The sequence below is a fragment of the Myotis yumanensis genome, unplaced genomic scaffold (genome assembly GCF_028538775.1).
Source record: "Myotis yumanensis isolate MYYU_CA2020_CCGP unplaced genomic scaffold, mMyoYum1.0.hap1 SCAF_16, whole genome shotgun sequence".
In the NCBI taxonomy this organism is placed as follows: domain Eukaryota; kingdom Metazoa; phylum Chordata; class Mammalia; order Chiroptera; family Vespertilionidae; genus Myotis; species Myotis yumanensis.
In genome coordinates, this window is record NW_027223767.1 from 20,148,356 (window position 1) to 20,168,017 (window position 19,662).

At 36.4% G+C, this 19,662-nt stretch overlaps 1 protein-coding gene across 1 annotated transcript in view; it reads right to left on the reverse strand.

Annotated features, from left to right (window-relative positions):
• EFCAB5 (EF-hand calcium binding domain 5) overlaps positions 1-19,662 on the reverse strand; it is a 94,717-nt gene that overhangs the window by 66,445 nt on the left and 8,610 nt on the right. Inside the window, 4 exon segments of the mRNA XM_070394829.1 lie at positions 6,806-7,376; positions 14,711-14,795; positions 15,712-15,774; positions 16,751-16,792. Coding sequence (XP_070250930.1) covers positions 6,806-7,376; positions 14,711-14,795; positions 15,712-15,774; positions 16,751-16,792 — 761 coding nt within the window.

The window sequence follows — 19,662 nt, forward strand, 5'->3', positions numbered from 1 at the left end:
ATCAAGTTGCAGGTGTGTGTGTGTGTGTGTGTGTGTGTGTGTGTGTGTGTGTGTGTGGTATTAGGATAACATCCAGGGAGACCAGGATTTCTTAGTCTATAAGTACTTGAATTTGTAAGTACTTAATATTGGGATATATACATATACAACAGAGTGTAGTTTCTAAATTAATATGAACTACTCAATCTAGATATATTATTATTATGCTTAAGGTTGGACAAAAGTAGAACCTGTTTGGAAAAAGTCCTATCACATACATTTGGGTATAATAGTTCTTCAAATACTATATTTTAAAAAAGCATTTCCTTATCTATCCACTCACTTTTGGCATAATCTATTTTACTGGATTGATAAAATATGATATTCAATACAGATTGACAAGATGATTAATATTAATAATATCACTTCAGAAGAAGCATCTATGGGATTTCCTAGCATAATGTAAGCACAAGGGTTTGGCTCAGCAAAGAGGTGGCAGCTGGTGTGGTGTATGAGCAGACAGACATCTGCCTAGGAAGTCACTGTCTCCTGGCAACTAAGAAAGCCCTACATCAAGGATGAAACATTCCCTCAGTCTTGCCAAGTCCCTAGTGCTGGCATCTTGTAAGGATGAGTTAGACATTTTGGTGTCTGTATGTGTGTTTTTAAACACAAAAAGTGCGTCCTTTGAAGTAAACCTTCAAACCCTTTGCAGATACCACATTCCAACAGAAACATACACAACATATTTGTCACATAATCTGCGTAAGCTCCTTGAACACTGCATGTGCGTTAATTTGCAGGGAATTATTATAAGCAAAATAAAGGCATGTGTCTCTTTCCCTTTTAGTTTTCACTTGGTTTGTGTTTCCTTAATGCTTAATGCATTTTTACTGGCTTATTTATCTCCTTTATGTAGCTGTGGTAGAGAAAGTAATTTCTATGGAATGTTTCTTAGTGATTCTTTCTCTTCCTGGATTAAGTGTTCCATTATTAGTTAAAAGGCTTATAAAGAAGACTCATAGGGAAAATGTCCAGAAGGTATCTGAAGGTTTATCATAGATACATAGTGATTATGAAATAAGCAATGGATATAGGGACCAGAGGTCATTACCAAGCCAGAACTGGATATACATCACTATTAACTACTACACAAGAAGATCCAAGTTTTTGCCCTGGATCCCTTAGATCTACTTCCTGGTTCATTTAAACTCTCATTCTAGGATCAGGACTGTGTATCATGATTTGGTGGAGAAGAGAGAGAACAATGATAGTATAATAGGTCCCACTTCTCTGGAGCAGTGTGACATTCTAACATTAATAATTGTCCTCTATAATCCTTATTTTTACTGTTAAAAATTTTTTGCTTTTGAATAGTATATCATACAGTAAAATTGACTTTTTTGGTGCATAGTTGTACAAATTTCAACACATGTGCAAATATGTCTAACCATCACCATAATCAGGCTATTGAAAGTTTGTAATCCTATTTTAAGAGCAATTTTTTTTTCATTACCAATTCACAAGGCAGTAGTAACTTTCAGAATATGTATTCTCAAGCACTGGAGGAACCAACAATCAGAGGGGAAAGACGCCAAAAAAAAACATGAAGAAAAGCAAAATGAGACAAACCTAGCCTCCTTACTGGTTTTACAAAATTACATGTAAGGACTAAAGTCCACTTTAGTTCTATACCTCTCTTCCAGGAACCCTAATGAAAAGCAATAAAAAGATTGTATACGTAAAACTTACAAACAGCAATAATATTTTATTTCTCAGAAAGTGGCTGCCACTATAAAAATTGTTCCAAATCAGTAAAGAGTGTCTTTTCTATCTATTGTCCTTAGACACCAAACAGAGATGAATCCCTTTTTGTTCTGGGAAACAGGCAGATGAAAACTTTAGCTCAGGCTGAGGAAAATGAACATTTTAACATAATCACCAGAAGATAAAGTCTTGAAAAACCAAGTAAAATTTTTGTCTTTGTTCTTGAAAATAAATAAGGAAAGCTCTCATTTCCAAATGGACTTCTCCAAAGCTCTCTAATGGGTTGAGAACAACATAAACAGTGATATGGTTCAGAGAAGTTAAAAGCAGGACTGTTTTTGCAAAGATGCTGGGTATCCAAGCTTCAAGTCAGTAGACATAGTGCTGTAGTAAGGCATCCCTAGGATTTCTGAATAGTCTACAAATGCCTGACACTCATTTTGCTTTTGTCACATTTTGACCTATAGATCTTGGATTTTTACCAGAGAGAGATGAAGCCCTGATCCTGACAATCCAGGCAAAAAAAAAAAAAAAAGAAAAAAAAAGAGGATTTTTGATTATTTTAACTCTTTCATGAAATTCCTACAACAAAGTGCTCCAATAGAAACTAGGGCTCTTATCAAACCTCAAATGACCCTAAATATCAAATTCCTCATTCAAGAAACACCAATGAAATGAACTAATTTTCTTGTGTCATGCTATTGATTGGCAATCGAGTCTAGACCAAAGTCCTACTATGCCTATTACTACCCTTACTATAAATGTTGAAAAATGCCTAGTTTTATGTACTGACTGAGATTTACATAGCCCTAACAGGACAAAGGATTTGTTAATATATTGATTTACAGCCTTGACACCAATTCCCAAATTTAAAGTTTTTTTTTTTAATGGAAACAGAACTAAATACAAATCTAATCTATTGTTCTGCAAGAACAGATGGTGAACACAAGTGTTCTTTAAGCTGTTTTTTAAATTTGATGATACTGCTTCCTGCTGTTGTTGAAACTTTTCACTAGTACCAAAACTCCCTTAACTTGTTTTGCTAAATGATTGATCTTGAAAACTTAGTGTTCATATAATCTCCAGTAGAACTTGTTTTAAATGCATTCCTAGGGTTTCTGATTCAGAAGATTTGAGGAAGACGATAGAAATCTTTACTTTTAACCAATCACCCAGATAATTCTGATGCTTTGGTAGGCAACCATTCTCTGAGAAAGACTGTTTCAACTGAAAACAAAAATTTCATGTCTATACATAAAGTAAAACAAGAGATCTGTAAATGTCTCTTACTTCATTCCAGAGGAACAGATGTACCTAATTCTAAAAAAAATTATCATTTTAAAGTTTCTAATTTGTTGCTTACCACAGGAAGGACACAAAAACAAGTCACAAAGAATTTTAGGTTCCTTTATAAATTTAAGTATAACTATCCATGCCAGAATACATTCAAAGGTAAATGTGGAGATTCAGGAAGAGATTACAAGTGTCTTAATTGGTTGTGGTTTTTTTTAGATTTGGAAGAAACTTAAAAGATATTAACTAGACCAAGGATCAGCAAACTACAACTTAGGGGCCAAATCTGGCCTGCTGTCTTGTTTTGCACAACTCAGAAGCCAAGATTGTTATATTTTAAAGTATTTTTTAAAATAACAATAATAATAATATATTGTGGCTTATAGAAATTCAAGACATTAACATTTTAGTATCCATAAATAGACTGTTTTTTTATGTTAATCCTCACCTAAGGATATTTTTTTCCATTGATTTTTTGAGAGAGTGAAAGGGAGATAGAGAGAGAAAGAGAGAGAGAGACAGATAGAGAGAGAGGTGAGACCTGCACCTCAGGCACATGCCCTTGATCAGGAATCAAACCCACGACCTGAATTGTGCAGCTGATGCTCTACCACTGAGCAACACCAGCCTGATCCATAAATAAAGCTTTATTAGAACACAGCCATGCTTATTCATTTAAATATTGTATGGCTATTTTTGTAGAATAAAAGCAGAATTGAGTAGTCGACTCAATTTTCCAGCAAAAAGCTTTTAATTTTTATGTAATCAAATTTATCAATATTTTCATGATTCAAAAGGCTTTTCTCTGGTTATAAAGGAATTTAATCCCTGGTTTCTTCTAGTTTTTTAATGGTTTTGTTTTTTACGTACACATACTTACTAGGATATATTCTCTGGTCCACAAGGCTGAAAGTAAATATAAAATCTAATTCTATTATTAGTAGGCTTGTTGGTATTATTATTTTGAAGCTATTTTATATAGATTATAAGATAAAGCAAACAAGTAGTTCTGTCAATCTTGTTAGGAACCAAGATTTTCAGTGTGAGGGGAAAAAAAAGAGATACAAATATAAAATCAAGGAATTAGGTAAAAACCCTGAAACATATTTAACATGAAATTATTAATATTTTAAAATTATATTTTAGTCATGAAAGAGCCTAGAAACAATGACAATACAATACTTATGACCATTTCTAGCTCTTCAATGAATGATCTTCACCCAAACAACTAAGAATCCTTAAAAAATTCATGAAGCTTTCAAAGACAATGTCAGAAAAACTCAGGTGCCAAAGTTGGGTCAAGTTGAGCATCAAAAAGAAAAAATGAGTATAATATGTTAAAATACCTGGGCTATATATTAAAATCCATGTGTTCATAATGATACTAAAAATAACCTTCCCCCACATAAGAAAAATATTTTATTTGTTGCCACTGAAGGTGACTATTGATGAGAGAGAGAGAGAGAGAGAGAGAGAGAGAGAGAGAGAGAAAGAAGGAAGGAAGTAAAGAAAAGGAAGAAAGAAAGAAAGAAAGAAAGAAAGAAAGAAAGAAAGAAAGAAAGAAAGAAAGAAGAAAGGAAGGAAGAAAGAAAGAGAAAGAATATTATGAAAATCTGTAATTATTTAAACATTTATTCTGTCTTAACAGTAGAAAGTATGTTTCAATGTAACCAAATATATAGCAACAAAGTAGGATTTGTTTTAGGAATTACAAGATAGTTCAAAATTAGTAAATCTCCTAATAAAGTTCATGATTAATGAATCCAGGCTGAAAATGAAATGATCATCTACATAGGTGTTGAAAAGGCATTTGACAAAATCAACAATCATTCTTGATTTTTAAAAATCACTTTATAAGATAGAAATTAGGTGAATTTTCCCTAATGTGATAAAATATACCTTTTTCAGATCAAATGGAGTCAAGTTATAGTAGTTATATATATATATATATGTGTGTGTGTGTGTGTGTGTGTGTGTGTTTGGTGAAATAGTAATTAATACAAGAGTCATTTCTACTTAAAGTCATAAGCAAAATAAGTATTCCCATATCACCACTCTCATATTGGAGGTAATAGCCAATGCAATTAGGCAAGAGAAAGACGCTAGAAATACAAAAATTGAAAAGGAAGAAGAAAACTCTTATTGCTTGCAGACAGTATTGTTGCCTCCCTAGAAAATCCAAGGAATCAATTAAAAATTACTATAAACAATAAGAGAACTCAAAGAGGTAGTAAAGTACAAAAATATACAGAAATTGATAGTTTTTGTGTATTCAAAGTATATCTAGATAGGAAGTGTAACAGAAAAAGTCTCATAATGGCAACAAAAAATTATAAAATAACTAGTATTAAAACTAATAAAAGATGCAAACCTTTATAAAAAATTTTAAGACAACACTGATGGATACAAAATTTGATGAGCAAATGGAAAGATATGTTCTCAAATAGAAACACTTGTCATTATTAGAGGTGTCGATTTTTTCCAAGTTAATAAATAAATTTAATCAGATTTCAATAAAAATTCCTATAAAGTTTTTTTTGGTGTTCTCCCTCTCCCCCCCCCTTTTAAGTAGATGAATCAATTCTAAAGTTCATATTAAAAAGTAAACACACACAAGAACAGACAGGAGTGATCGGAAAAAAATAACAAATAATGGGGACCAGCCGTCAGACTCATTGAAATATACTCAAAAGTCTCAATAATTAAAGCAGAGTGCTGGTGCATAAAAAGGGAGATAGACCAATGGAATAGGACAGAAAAGTCCAAAAATACACTACAAAATATATAGGAATTTAGTAATAAAGGTTCATTATAAACAGTGGGGCAAGGATAGACTATTCAACAATTATTATTGGGATCACTACATAGCCATTGGGAAAATGATGAAGTTGGATCCATATCTTACATCTTACCTTAAGATAAGTTCCAAATGGGTCAGTATTTAAAATTAAAATATAATTTCATAAGAAAAGATAGGATAATTATTTTAATATCTGAAGTACAACAATGACTCAAAAATGAAAGCCATAAAATGAAAGTAAGCAAACTCAACCATGTAGAAATAAAAAACTCATCTTCATGATGAAAGATAAATGGCAGGTGAAAAACAGAGGAAAGTGTAACTTATTCACATATTTCCATAAAAAAGAAAGAAAATCAAGTATCCACATTTGCATTTGCTTATGTATGTATAAAGGGACCTTGGAAGGATCCATTGAAAACTAAAAAAAGAAGTTATTTAAGGCAGAGGTAGAATACTGTGTACATGGAGGATAAGAATGGGAAACTTTTCATTGTATAGCTATATATTTTGGCTATTGAACCAGGTGAATATGTTGCTTATCTGAAAAGTTAAAATTTGAAAAAGTCCCTACTCTCAACTCATGTGGTTTACTTTCCACAGCAGAGAGAAGGGCATTTGGGGTCCTAGTGAGACAAGTAAATCTGTGAATACAAGAAACTGATTAAATACACTTCATAAGTCTTCATTAGTGCCTCATAGTGAAACACATAGTAGTAGCTCAATAATTACTTTTTAAAATAGAAGTGAGCTGTAGAAGAAATGGGCTCAAGAAACAAATTACAACAAAAGAAGGGCCTTTGGGATTTAGGAGAGAGAGAGAGAGAGAGAGAGAGGCTCAGGCATGCTCCATAGAGGGAACTGCCTTATTTGAAGTCCTTTTAAGTTTGTATGAGTCTATTATTGTTCTATGTACTTTTCTGTGTAAGGAGCTATATCATTAACTGAAAATATAACAAATTGTACCTGTTGCAGATAGTGTTGGTAATATGTATCTTCAGATTTTCTGTGACATTTTTCATCTCCCTCTGATAACCAGACATTTTTGAGTCTTTGATATAAAGAGGATTATTTCTCATTAAATATTCCCCCAAATAAATAATTGGATCAAACTTAGTTGGAATATCAGCTTCTGACAAAAGCTTCTTTTTTTCCACTTGCATTAACATATGTTCCATTCCAACCACTAAGGTGGGTAGAAGTTTGTCAAGCAAATATGCACGAGTATTCAGAGTCATGTTGTCAATATTAAACCACTCTTTGGCCAAAGTTTCCTTAGGGATTTTTTTCTCAGCTTGTTTGTCTAGTTCTTTTTTCAGTTTATCCTTATCTAATATTTTCTGCTGCATTGCTTGAGCTCTCGCCTCCACTCGTTCAAAAAGATTTTTCTTCCATGGTAGATCTAGCTTTGAATCCAGTACAGTTTGATCTAAATTGAAAACCACACTTGCAGGTTCTCTAATTACAACATTCTTTGAGATTTCAATTTTAGATTCCTTTACAGTTGAGATCCCTGGCTGCTCCTCCAGTTTTGATTCTGAGGGGAAAAAGTGAAATATAAGAAATATTAGAAGTAGATTTTAATATATGCTAGTTTAGAATATTAATAGGAGAAAATATCTCTTTAAATGGTGTATTCAAACACAGTTGAAAGTAACAGAAAGTCAGACAACAGTGACTATAATTATTGTTGACTTAATCAGAAATCATTCAGCAGCTCCGTGTTTTTCATTAAGTACCTCGCCTGTTTCATTATTCTTTATTCATTTTTTTGTGCTTATACCTCAGGATCATAAGACAGCTATTGCAGCTCCAGACATCTCTTCTTTACAGGAGAAAAGGGTTGAGAACAAAGAGGATTTCTCCTCTTGAGACTGTTTTATTATCCTTGAAGAGAAGATCCCAGATCCTTGCTCCAACACTTTCCTTTACATTTCATTGACCCTAATCAGGTTACATGTCTGCCCCTAGACCAGTGGTTGGCAAACTGCTGCTTGCGAGCCACATACGGCTCTTTGGCCCCTTGAGTGTGGCTCTTCCACAAAATACCACGTGCGGGCATGCAGGTACAATGCGGGTGAAACTTCGTGGCCCATGCGCAGAAGTCGGTATTTTGTGGAAGAGCCACACTCAAGGGGCCAAAGAGCCGCATGTGGCTTGCGAGCCGCAGTTTTCCGAGCCACAGTTTGCCAATCACTGCCTAGACCAATAGCTGGTAAAGGGAAAAGGGACTACTATGACTAGTTTTGACTGATCATAATTTATTCCTTCATGTCAGAGTTTACATCAAGTTATCTGATATTAGATATTTCCATCTTCTGTAATATTGAGGTTTAGTTGGCAGGCAAAAAGGTAGGGAAATGTCTGCTGAGTGGACAGTGAAGAGAGTCTACCATACATGTATATTTAAATATATTTCTTCCCACTTTCATATTTCTAGCCTCTTTCATGTTTTCATTTTAAAAATGTATTATGGAGATATTAGACCAAGATAGTGAACTGAGAACAAGCACCTACTACTCCCTCCCTACTAAAATCTCTAGAAATGACAGAAAAGGTTTTGTGTGTGTATCCTATATAATAAAAGGGTAATATGCAAATTGACCGAACAGCAGAATGACCAGAATGCCTGCAGCCCCTCCCCCGGCCAGCCCCACCCTCAAGTGGCCCCCCCATTGGGGGCGGGCCAGCTGGCAAACCACCATGACCCCTTGCCCTGGCTGGCCCCGCCCACAGCACCTCGCCCCAGCCAGTCCACCCTTAATGGTGGGGTGGGCTGGCTGGACCCCACCCGTGCATGAATTCATGCACCGGGCCTCTAGTTTTAATATAAACATAAGAATGCTGGCAATTGCCCTAACTCAGCAGTCGGCAAACTGTGGCTCCTGAGCCACATGCGGCTCTCTGGCCCCTTGAGTGTGGCTCTTCCACAAAATACCGACTTCTGCGCATGGGCCATGAAGTTTCAATCGCATTGTACGTGTGTGCCCACACGCGGAAGCAGCTGATCGATGTTTCTCTCTCATCGATGTTTCTAACTTTCTATCAATCTCCCTTCCCCTCTGTAAAAAATCAATAAGATATATTTTTAAAAAAAAGAATGCTGGCAATCATGAAGGAGTCCTTCAGTAGGCAGAAATTTTGAGAGTCTCTGAAAAATGTAAGGTGGGTGGGAGCAGAATGATTGAAGAAAATATGCGACTGAAAATATAAAGGAGAAAAACATACACTGTGAAATTTGAGAGGAGCTTTGAGGCATCCCAAGTTTAAAGAATGTAGATATGGATTCATCCTTGCATTAGGACATAGTGGTTTGGGATAAAGGGGCAGGAGAATGCCTCCACACACAGAGAAAATAAATTGCTGACAGACTTCACTGACTGCACATCTTACCTCTTAGCCACAATCACTGGCAGTAGGCTACAGAAAACAAAAACTCCGTCCACAAAGGAGCAAACAGGGATTCCCAAATGCAAATGTAAGCACACACATAAGAATTGTACTAAAGAAAATTATCTCCATGACTAAATTCAACCAATCCAATAATTAATAATACCCAAGGAAAAGCATTAATAGAATAAATGTAAGGAGTCTCTAAAAGAATTATAATCAATGTCCTCACAGCAGAGAAATTAAAGAAAATAAAAAGAATGTTATAGCCCTGGTCAAGTGGCTCAGTTGGTTGGACTGTCGTTTCATATACCATAAAGAATGTGGGTTCAGCCCTAGCTGGTTTGGCTCAATGGATAGAGTGTCGGCCTGTGGACTGAGGGGTCCCGGGTTCAATTCCAGTTAAGGGCACATGCCTGGGTTGCAGGCTCGATCCCTAGTAGGGTCGTGCAGGAGGCAGCTAATCAATGATTCTTTCTCATCATTGATGTTTCTATCTCTCTCTTTCTCCCTTCCTCTCTCTGAAATCAATAAAAATATTTTTTTAAAAAAAAGAATGTGGGTTCAATTCCTGATCAGAGCACATACCCGGTTGTGGATTCGATTCCCAGTCATGGCACATACAGGAGGCAACAGATCGATGTTTCTCTCTTACATTGATGTTTCTCTCTCTCTCTCCCTTCCTCTTTCTCTAAAATCAATAAAAACATATATCCTCAAGTGAGGATTTTAAAAATGTTATAAATGCTATCTATGGGGGAAAAAAGAACACTTGGGTACCTAGTGCTCAGATCTTGGTTGCTAATATTATTCTCAAATTTTTACAAATCAGGACTCACTGGAGAAATGACTAATTTAAGGACTGGGGCAGGACATATATATATGTTGAGCCTGGAGCATCTTGTAGTGCCAGAAAATAAGGAAGAGTTCAAACAACTCTGCAAAGATTGTGGTATGTCAAAGGGACACAGCAGCCAACTGAAAGAGCTCCTAATGGCCAAAGATGAAACAATTTGAGCAAAGAAATGAAGTAGTATTGGATTATAACCAAGTATAAAAGAAATATTCATATATCCATACTGATATAAACAAATACTTGAATAAATAAGTAAATGGGGGACATAGACAAATGTGCTTCCTGTGCAGAAGTATTCAAAAAAGTGTGCCCTCAAAAAGGTAGAGTATAATGCTTTTCTCTTTAAGAGCTGTGCATAACTTCCTGAAAGTAAGGTACGGAAATGAGTAACTTTACAGTGGACAAACCTGACAAAGCTATCTCAGTCAGATGAGAAGAATTAACATCAACAGTATAAAGTCATGCTAATAGCATATATGATATACTTGATAGGATGTGATGAGAATAGCATTTTGCCTCTGTAGTCTTCCTCCCCCAAGCCCATAATCCCAACCTTATCATGATTTTTAAAGAAACCTTCAGACCAATCACAATTAGGGACATTCTATAAAAATACTTGATAGTACTCCTTAACACATGTTCTATTTCTCTGCAGCATGTGGCATGGTTGATCACTTCTTCTCCACCAAAATATATATCCTCACTCCAGGATATGTTTATTGATTTTAGGGAGAGAGGAAGGGAGAAGGAGAGAGAGAGGGAAAAAAAGGGAGAGAGAGAGAGAGAGAAACATTGAGGTGAGAGAGAAATATTGATCGGCTGCCTCCCACACCCACCCCAACTGGGAATTGAACCTGCAACCCAGGTATGACCTGAATGGAATTGAACCCACAACCCTTTCGATGTACCAGATGAAGCTCCAACCAACTGAGCCACCCACCTGACCTCTAATGATAGATATTTTTGTCTGCCCAAATTTCTTTCTTAATCCATTTGGTTTAGATAATACTGACCTCACCCATTTATTTTTTATTTTATTTTATTTATTTAAATATATTTTTATTGATTTCAGAGAGGAAGGGAGAGGGAGAAAGAGATAGAAACATCAATGGTGAGAGAGAATCATCAATCGGCTGCCTCCTTCTTACCTCCTCGTGGGAGGTAATGTGCCCTGACCAGAATTGAACCTGGGACCCTTCAGTCCGCAGGCTGATGCTCCATCCACTGAGCCAAACCAGCTAGGGCACCTCACCCATTTAGATCCAGGGATGGATGGTGATCCAAACCTGACCACTGTCAAGATCACTAAAAATAAGGAAATCTGGGAGACTGTCAGAAAAGTCTAAGTAGTCTCTAAAGAAACCCTTGAGCCGAAACCGGTTTGGCTCAGTGGATAGAGCGTCGGCCTGCGGACTGGGGGGTCCAGGGTTCGATTCCAGTCAAGGGCATGTACCTGGGTTGCGGGCACATCCCCAGTGGGAGATGTGCAGGAGGCAGCTGATCAATGTCTCTCTCCCATCGATGTTTCTAACTATCTATCTCTCTCCCTTCCTCTCTGTAAAATATCAATAAAATATATTAAAAAAAGAGAAACCCTTGAAAAGCCAATATTTAATCTAAACAATGTCTTATACCCAATAGTAGATAGTATTTACGAACCTCCCTCCCAAGTTTTTATTTCCTTTTTGGCTAATTCTCTTATTTCAATATGGGGAAGTGTGGAAGGTAGTATAATGCTCTCCTTTTACATCTCGGTTGGATTTAGAAAAAAATTGACCACTTTTTTTTGGGAAAGGAAATCCATTCTGTTTTGTAACACTGCTCATTAATATACTTTGATTTTAAATAAGTGTGTAAGAGCAGTTCTTGAAAGTGTGCAGGTTCTAGTGTATTCTCTCTGCTTCGAACCTTTCCAGCATAATGCAAGACATATATTCCTTCTGCTTTAAAAGTAGTGCTACAGCCTGACTGGTTTGGCTCAGTGGATAGAGCGTCGGCCTGTGGACTGAAGGGTCCCGGGTTCAATTCCAGTCAAGGGCATGTACCTTGGTTGCAGGCACATCCCCAGTAGGGGGTGTGCAGGAGGCAGCTGATCAATGTGTCTCTCTCATCGATGTTTCTAACTCTCTATCCCTCTCCCTTCCTCTGTAAAAAAATCAATAAAATATATTTTAAAAGATAAATAAATAAAAGTAGTGCTACAGATGTATAGCAAATTAATATCTACCCATCTGCCACAACCCATTATAAACCCCCACATGAACTAGGGCATTCTCTATCTTCGTTACAACCTATTAGTGCTCCTCTAGTATTCTTAGATATTATAAGTTGCTAAGCAATAATCCTAGTGCTTACGTTGTCCCCACTGATATGTAGAAGAGAAATAGATGTGTGTTTGGTTATAACTCTAGTCAAACACTTCTCTCGTAGGGCCATAAAACCAATAAAAGAAAAGGAGGTACAGCAATAGCAGGGTCAATAAATCAGGATTCTGATTAAGCCTACATACAACTGTCTTTTGATTGAGTGACCTCTGAATTCAAGGATCATAAATTACAGCACAGCCCCAAGGAAAAATTAACTCAGATTCATTTGAATATAGTTTCAAACAGGTACTTTTAAAAAAGAAAAGCAGGTCTGTGTTTGGACATTCCTAAACCTTTTACAGATGTTTTTATTCATGTGTACATTCATTCAATAAATAATCATTGATATCTCACTTTGTGCCTAGTACTATGCTAGGCACTGATATTCTATTTCAGGATTTTCTTCCTAAACTCTTCATAGAATTAATAGCCTTTCATACACACTAACATACACACCTTCACCCTTGTATTAATCCACCTTCTAATATACAAAGACCTATTCATTTACGCACTATGGGCATAAATGCTTTCAACTAAGTAATTCCTTATTCATATTGTGTGAAAGGTCCAGCCTTACAAGTGACTTTTATCATTTCCTGCACTTAGTGCATAGCCCACTGCTGAGCATGGCCTCGGTACAACCCTATTTAAGGACATAAGTAGGAATGAATTATAATCCACATTATAATAAGCCTTAGTAGACTCTTTCTTCACAAGAAAGCATGTAACATTAGTGGGGCTGGCTCCTGATTAAATTAGTGAAAATTGACCCAGCAGGGCTATTCAACTAGATGTGTGATGTTCTCTTTAAACACAGACCCTGTCTGAAACTCAGCTGGCTTGGTCTTATCAGGATTTCTTAACATTTCCACATAATGTAGAAAGACTACTGTGAAAGCAGAGGAAAAGAAACACTACTTAATGCTATTAGAAATAAATTCAATAGCTACAGGAAAAGGCATTTTCCTACAAAACTTTGTTTAATCTTAGGCTCTGTAATGAGAACAGAGCTGAGCAAATTGATAGTTTAAAAAAAAAAAAAGATTTCTCAAAATGCAAGTTAAACTCATAGTCTAAAAAGTAAAACAAGACAAAGAAGTGAAAAATTCACATGGTATATTTAACCACAGTATTTTCTATGCAAAGATATGTATTTGAGCACATCCTGGGAGCTCTTTCAATCTGCATAATTATGGGGGATTTCAGTTAAGTATGGGGCTAGAAGTCAAACAGAATAAATGTGTGGTCAGGTACAGGGGTAAAAAGAAAAAATGGGGCTAGAAGTCAAACAATAAATGTGTGGTCAGGTACAAGGGTAAAAAGAAAAAACAGAAAAACAATATGCAGGCCTAATCACTATGGCTCCTCACTTTATGTTTGTACTAGAGGCCCAGTGCACGAATTCGTGCACCGGTGGGGTCCCTCAGCCTGGCCAGTGATCGGGTTGTCTTGCCCAGTCCCGAGCAGGGCCAATAAGGGTCAGCCTGCTGGAGACAGACCGCGGGAGGTTGGCTGCCTGGGAGGGACTGTGGGAGGGCTCCAGGGTTGCCTGGCCCATCTCGCCCAGTCTGATCAGCCAGACCCCAGCAGCAAGCTAACCTACCAGTTGAAGTGTCTGCCCCCTGGTGGTCAGTGCACATTATAGTGACTGGTGGACTGGTCAAATGGTCAGACACTTAGCATATTACACTTTTATTATATATACTAGTTATATATATAGGATTAATGGGTTTCCTGGTATGTCCCCAATCTTAGCTAATTTCCTCTTTTAGTACAAGATGAATAGTCATAATATTGCCTTAAAAGTATTAATAGAAGTTAAAGGGAATACATTTCAAACTATTTCCAAACTGCATTTAAAATACTCCTAGGATTATATTTTTAAAGGGCAAAATCCTGAGAAATGTATCCCTAATAAAAACTACATAATAGTTTTAAATTCTGTTGTGCAGAGCAGCAATTTTCAATCTTTCTCATCTTATGACACACATAAGCTAATTACTAAAATTCTGCAGTGCACCAAAAGTATTTTTGCCGATTTGACAAAAAAATATAGGTACAATTTGATTCATTCACACCTGATGGCTATTGTCATGTTGTCATTTTTTAAATTTGACAATCTAAGGGAAAAGGGTCAGTGCCCCAACTAAATCGTCAGGTATTGCATGTTTTAAAACTTCTTGTGGCACACTAGTTAGTGTGCCTGCCACAGCATACCAATTAAAAATTGCTGCTGTAGGGGAATGGCTAGTTCTTTACCTTCAGATTTGATTTCATCTGTTGTTTCTTCTTCCCCATCTTTGTTGAAATCTAATGCAGAACTCAGTGCTGAACTCTGTGAACTCTGAAAAGAAAAAGAAGCCTTTCAAAATGAGTTGCTCTTCTTCAAAGTTGCATCAACTCTCCCAATTAAAGAATGTAGATAAATACCTTGTAGTTGCCAAACATTCCTACTTAATTTTGCTAAGATTTAATGCTATATATTAGAAGCAACATAGTAATCAGTCTATTTACTGCATTCACAAGATAAAACGTATTGGCTCAATGTGTAAGCACATATTCCTATTGCTAACAAAGTAATATGCTAAGAATATTATGCTACATGTACATTAATATTTCAATTATACAATACTTTCTAGAAACATAATTCACAGCATAGTGCAATCAGACTTTTGAAAATATTTCTTTTACTATTGGAATCATCTTCCATGTTTGTGGGTGAAAGAAAACATTTCATCTGAATTGAGGAAATTAAAGGTTAGTTTAAATAGTGGCAAAATAGCTTTTTGTACTTATGACAATGTTCTTTTAAAAGAAGAAGAATAGAATATTTTAGAGACTCATGTTAATCAACTTAATGGTGAATCCATATAACTATTTTCAGTTGCCTCCCTTTACTGTAAAATGCTTTCTCATATGTCTTGCATTTATTTAAACACAAAGTTACTTAAATGATTAACATGAAAAGTACAGAATGATCATGAAATTACCCTAAAAACTGGTGGTTATTGTATTTAGGGTAGTAGTTCTGATTTTAGAATGCAATCTTTATTTATATATAATTCATAATAGCTCTTCACAAATAATTTATCTATGGAAGCGTCCTACAACTGATTCAAAGGAGTCAGCTTAATTTTCCATTTGCCATTTTATTTATCTGTCTGAATACCCACATCTTTTCTTTTCCTTCTTTTATAAGGAAATTAATTTGTCCAAGTTACTCTCCAGCATTAATATCTGACTTTCTATGAAAATTCTACCTCAATAGGCTCATTCCTGTTAGTTGCTTCCTGTTTCCTTTCTTTGTTTTCTTCTCCATTTTCCTAAAATGGAAACAGTGTTAATAAGTGTTATCCAGAAGGAACTGTTGATAAACTAATACCTTATACCAGTGATTCCCAAAGTGGGCGCTACCGCCCCCAGGTGGGTGCTGCAGCGATCCAGGGGGGCGGTGATGGCCACAGGTGCATTTGTTTTAACTTTTTTTTGTATTACCTTTCTATTCTGAGTTCAATAAATAGTTTCATAATTTCAAACTTCAATGTTTCTAATTTACACCTTTCTTTACTATATTTTACGAAAAAGGTAGAAACATTAATACATATATCTTTCTGTTTAATTGCTATTAAAATTTTAAAAAAATTAATTTCCAGGGGGCACTGAGTAATATTTTTTCTGGAAAGGGGGCGGTAGGCCAAATAAGTTTGGGAACCACTGCCTTATACTCTAGTATAGCAGCTTTTTATGTTTAAAATTTTCACATAATGAGTAAACATCACACCAAATAAAATCACACCAAGGTAGTGTATTAACAAATTCAAACAGTAACAGGCTCATTAATATACTAGAAGCCTGGTGCATGAAATTCGTACATGGGTAGGGTCCCTAGCCGGGGCCAGCAATCAGGGCCAATTGGGGCCTCTTGGCTGCTGGCCTGGGCCTTCCCTCCCCTGGCTGCCAGTTGCCAGCCAGGTTCTCCCTTCATTCTGCACCACCCCCTGGTGGTCAGCACATGTTATAATGAGCAGTCGAACTCCTGGTTGGTCGAACTTGCAAGGGGACAATTTGCATATTAGCCTTTTATTATGTAGGATAAGGAATATCAACTAACTAGAAGCAGGCCACTGCTTTTTAGTTGATCCCTTTTTGCATTTTTGTTAAAATCTGATGCAGAACACTTCAACTAAAAAGAGAATTAATTAAATGATAGAGTATGATATTTCATCTCAATTCTTCCAAGAAAACTAGTCTCAAATCCTCTCATGGTTAAATGGTTAGGCATCTATTTAGGCCAGGTACCTGAGCAGGTTTGGGTTCCTCTTGAGATGGTGACTCACTCATCTGGACCAGCAAAAAATATCATCAAATGGTAGGGGAAAGTATTACCAGACCATTATTAATAACAAAAAGAGAGAAAGACAACATTAATAAACAACACAAAGTACTCTGAAAGATCAAAATCTCTCCTGACCCCCACCACATCCCACCATTCTATTGAATGGTAATGAGTTCTCAACTGTTAAATTTTTCAAACTGTAATACTGTTATTTCTGTTATTACTGACCAAAGCTAGATTAATGCTAGGCTAGTGCTCAGGGAGACAGGAAAACTCACCCCAGTAATCATCACTATTATCATTAAAAAAAAACAAACCCACCAGCAACAGTAATGCAATTGAATTTTTAAAAACATTGTCATCCTTATTAATTTTTGAAATAACAATCAAGATGAGGTGAAGTGAAACTTTGATGGCTACCTAATTCATGTGAGAAAGGCTGACAGACATTAGAATAATAATCTCACTAAAAAGCATTTTTTTTGAAGGGTCATTCTGAGAGGAATGTGATTTATCTGTTTTATTTATTCATATTAAGGAATTAAATTGGATAATTACCGGGTCCCCACTTCATTGCAAATGACTATAGATTCAACCACAGATTATCAAAATCACTTCTGTGCCAAAATTCATTTAAGAGTTTGTGTATGTTTAGTCTAGTTTGTGCTATGTAGAAAGTAAATTTTATATTCCTGGTCTCTGTCTCTAGGGCAGTTACAATCTAGGGACTCTTTAATCTGAAATATTATGCTTATAATGTACTAGAGTATTCACCTTTTTATCAACATAACACATGTTTTAGTTGAATAAACCAAAAGTACTGCCTTTGGAGACAACAGATTCCAACACTTAAAAATAGCTGCCTTGAAGCCTTTTTGAAGCAGTTCATATATAAACTAGATTTATTTGATAGGTCCCAATTGTACATTCTCACAGACTGCTTTCTTTGCTTATAGTGTCCCATCTCCTGAAATTGCTAAGAAGCATCCTTCCATTTCTTTAAAAATCTGTTTTGTTTGAAAACAACCAGATAAATGCAAACCAATAAACCTTTTTTGGGTGCCTTCTATATGCAGGTAGACACTGGGGTTAAAAATATGAATCAAGCCCTGACTGGTTTGGCTCAGTGGATAGAGCGTCGGCCTGTGGATTGAAAGGTCCCAGGTTCGATTCCGGTCAAGGGCATGTACCTTGGTTGCTGGCACATCCCCAGTAGGGGGTGTGCAGGAGGCAGCTGATCGATGTTACTTTCTCAGCGATGTTTCTGACTCTCTATCTCTCTCCCTTCCTCTCTGTAAGAAATCAATAAAATATATTTTAAAAAATATATATGAATCAGGCCTGCCTTTAAAGAGTTCCCAGGTTAGTGAATAAACAGATGCAACTCAATTTGCAAAGTGCAAAAGTAGAGGTACATACAAAATGTCCAGAAACACAGAGGAATAAATAATATATTTTCCCAGAGAGATCGGGGAATTTTTCACAGAAAAATAGATTTTCATGCTGTTTGCATGAGAGGCCCCTGTTTAGAAATGGCTGCTGGGCTCTGTTTTTTTGTATGTGTTTTGTTTGTTTGTTGTTGTTGTTGTTGGTGGTGGTGGTGGTGGTGGTGGTGGTGGTGTGTGTGTGTGTGTGTGTGTGTTTGGTTTTTTTAAAGCCCAGTTAAGCCACCAGGAACCCTTCTTAGCAGGTATCTTTTTCTCAGGGTCCACAAAAGGTAAATTTTCAATCTGCAGAGTTACTCATGCTAACGTAAGGAGTTTAGACTTTATTCTATGTGTGTTTTTTAAACATAGTACAGATGTGATCAAATTGATGTTTTTAAAGTTAACTCCTCCAGCAAAGACTGGAAGTGTGAAGGAATAGGGTGGGGGAAAGAGAATCAAGGTAAAGTTTGCACCTTGAATGTTGCACCTGAGATGAATGCCTCACTACCCCGCACTCTACTTTACTCTAGGCTCCGCCAGACATTGTCAGTACCCAAACCATATCCCTTCAGCTTCACCTTTACAAAACAGGCAGATGGCTTCTGGTTGCAAGCATCTGCAATTCTCTCAGAGGACTTCCTGACAGTCCAAATGTGGGACAGGCCAGAAGAACTTGGAAATTAATATCTGAGAAGCCCTCAGCCATTGATAAATAGGAAGTTGCATAGTCTCACAGGTGGAGCATTTCTGAGGTATGTTCTATTCTGTCTCCCAGAGTTACCCAATGGCATTGAGCTTCAGTTGCCCAATATTGCATTTGATACTCAATAATGCAAGCTTCCTTCATTTCCTGTATTTCTTCCCTACACCCTTACCATTGTTTTTTTGGAACCATCTCCCAAATGAACTTGTACTCAACATTTTAGATCAGGGTCTGTTCTGAGAGAACCCAAACAAAGACAATGATCAGAACTGGGGCATAATTGGATCTAAGGAGTGAAAGAAGAGGTTAGTTAAGGCTCACTAAGTGTTTTCTTTTTTTTTCATGTTTAGAAGGGTGAATGGATGGTGATGGCATTTATTGAAATAAGTAAAGGAAAGAATAACAGGTTTGAGGAATGATACAAATTTAAGTTTGGAGGCATTACATTTAAGCTACCTGCTTGATAGCCTGACAGAAGTGTCCAGTAAGAATCTGAATGCCACTGAAATGTATTATGATGCATTTGTAGGAAGTTATGCAGAATCAAGTCCACTGGAAAATGATAGAAGCATTGTCTAGTCTAAACAGCATTAGTTTGCATTTGAATTACTCAAAGTGTATATCATTCTGCACACCTCACACTCCCACCCGTAAGATTCTAGAGTCATTCCACTTAGGTTGTAGGCTGTCAGCTAGCCTTTGTAAATCTAGTTTAGGACTCTCCACACACACTCCCAATAGATTT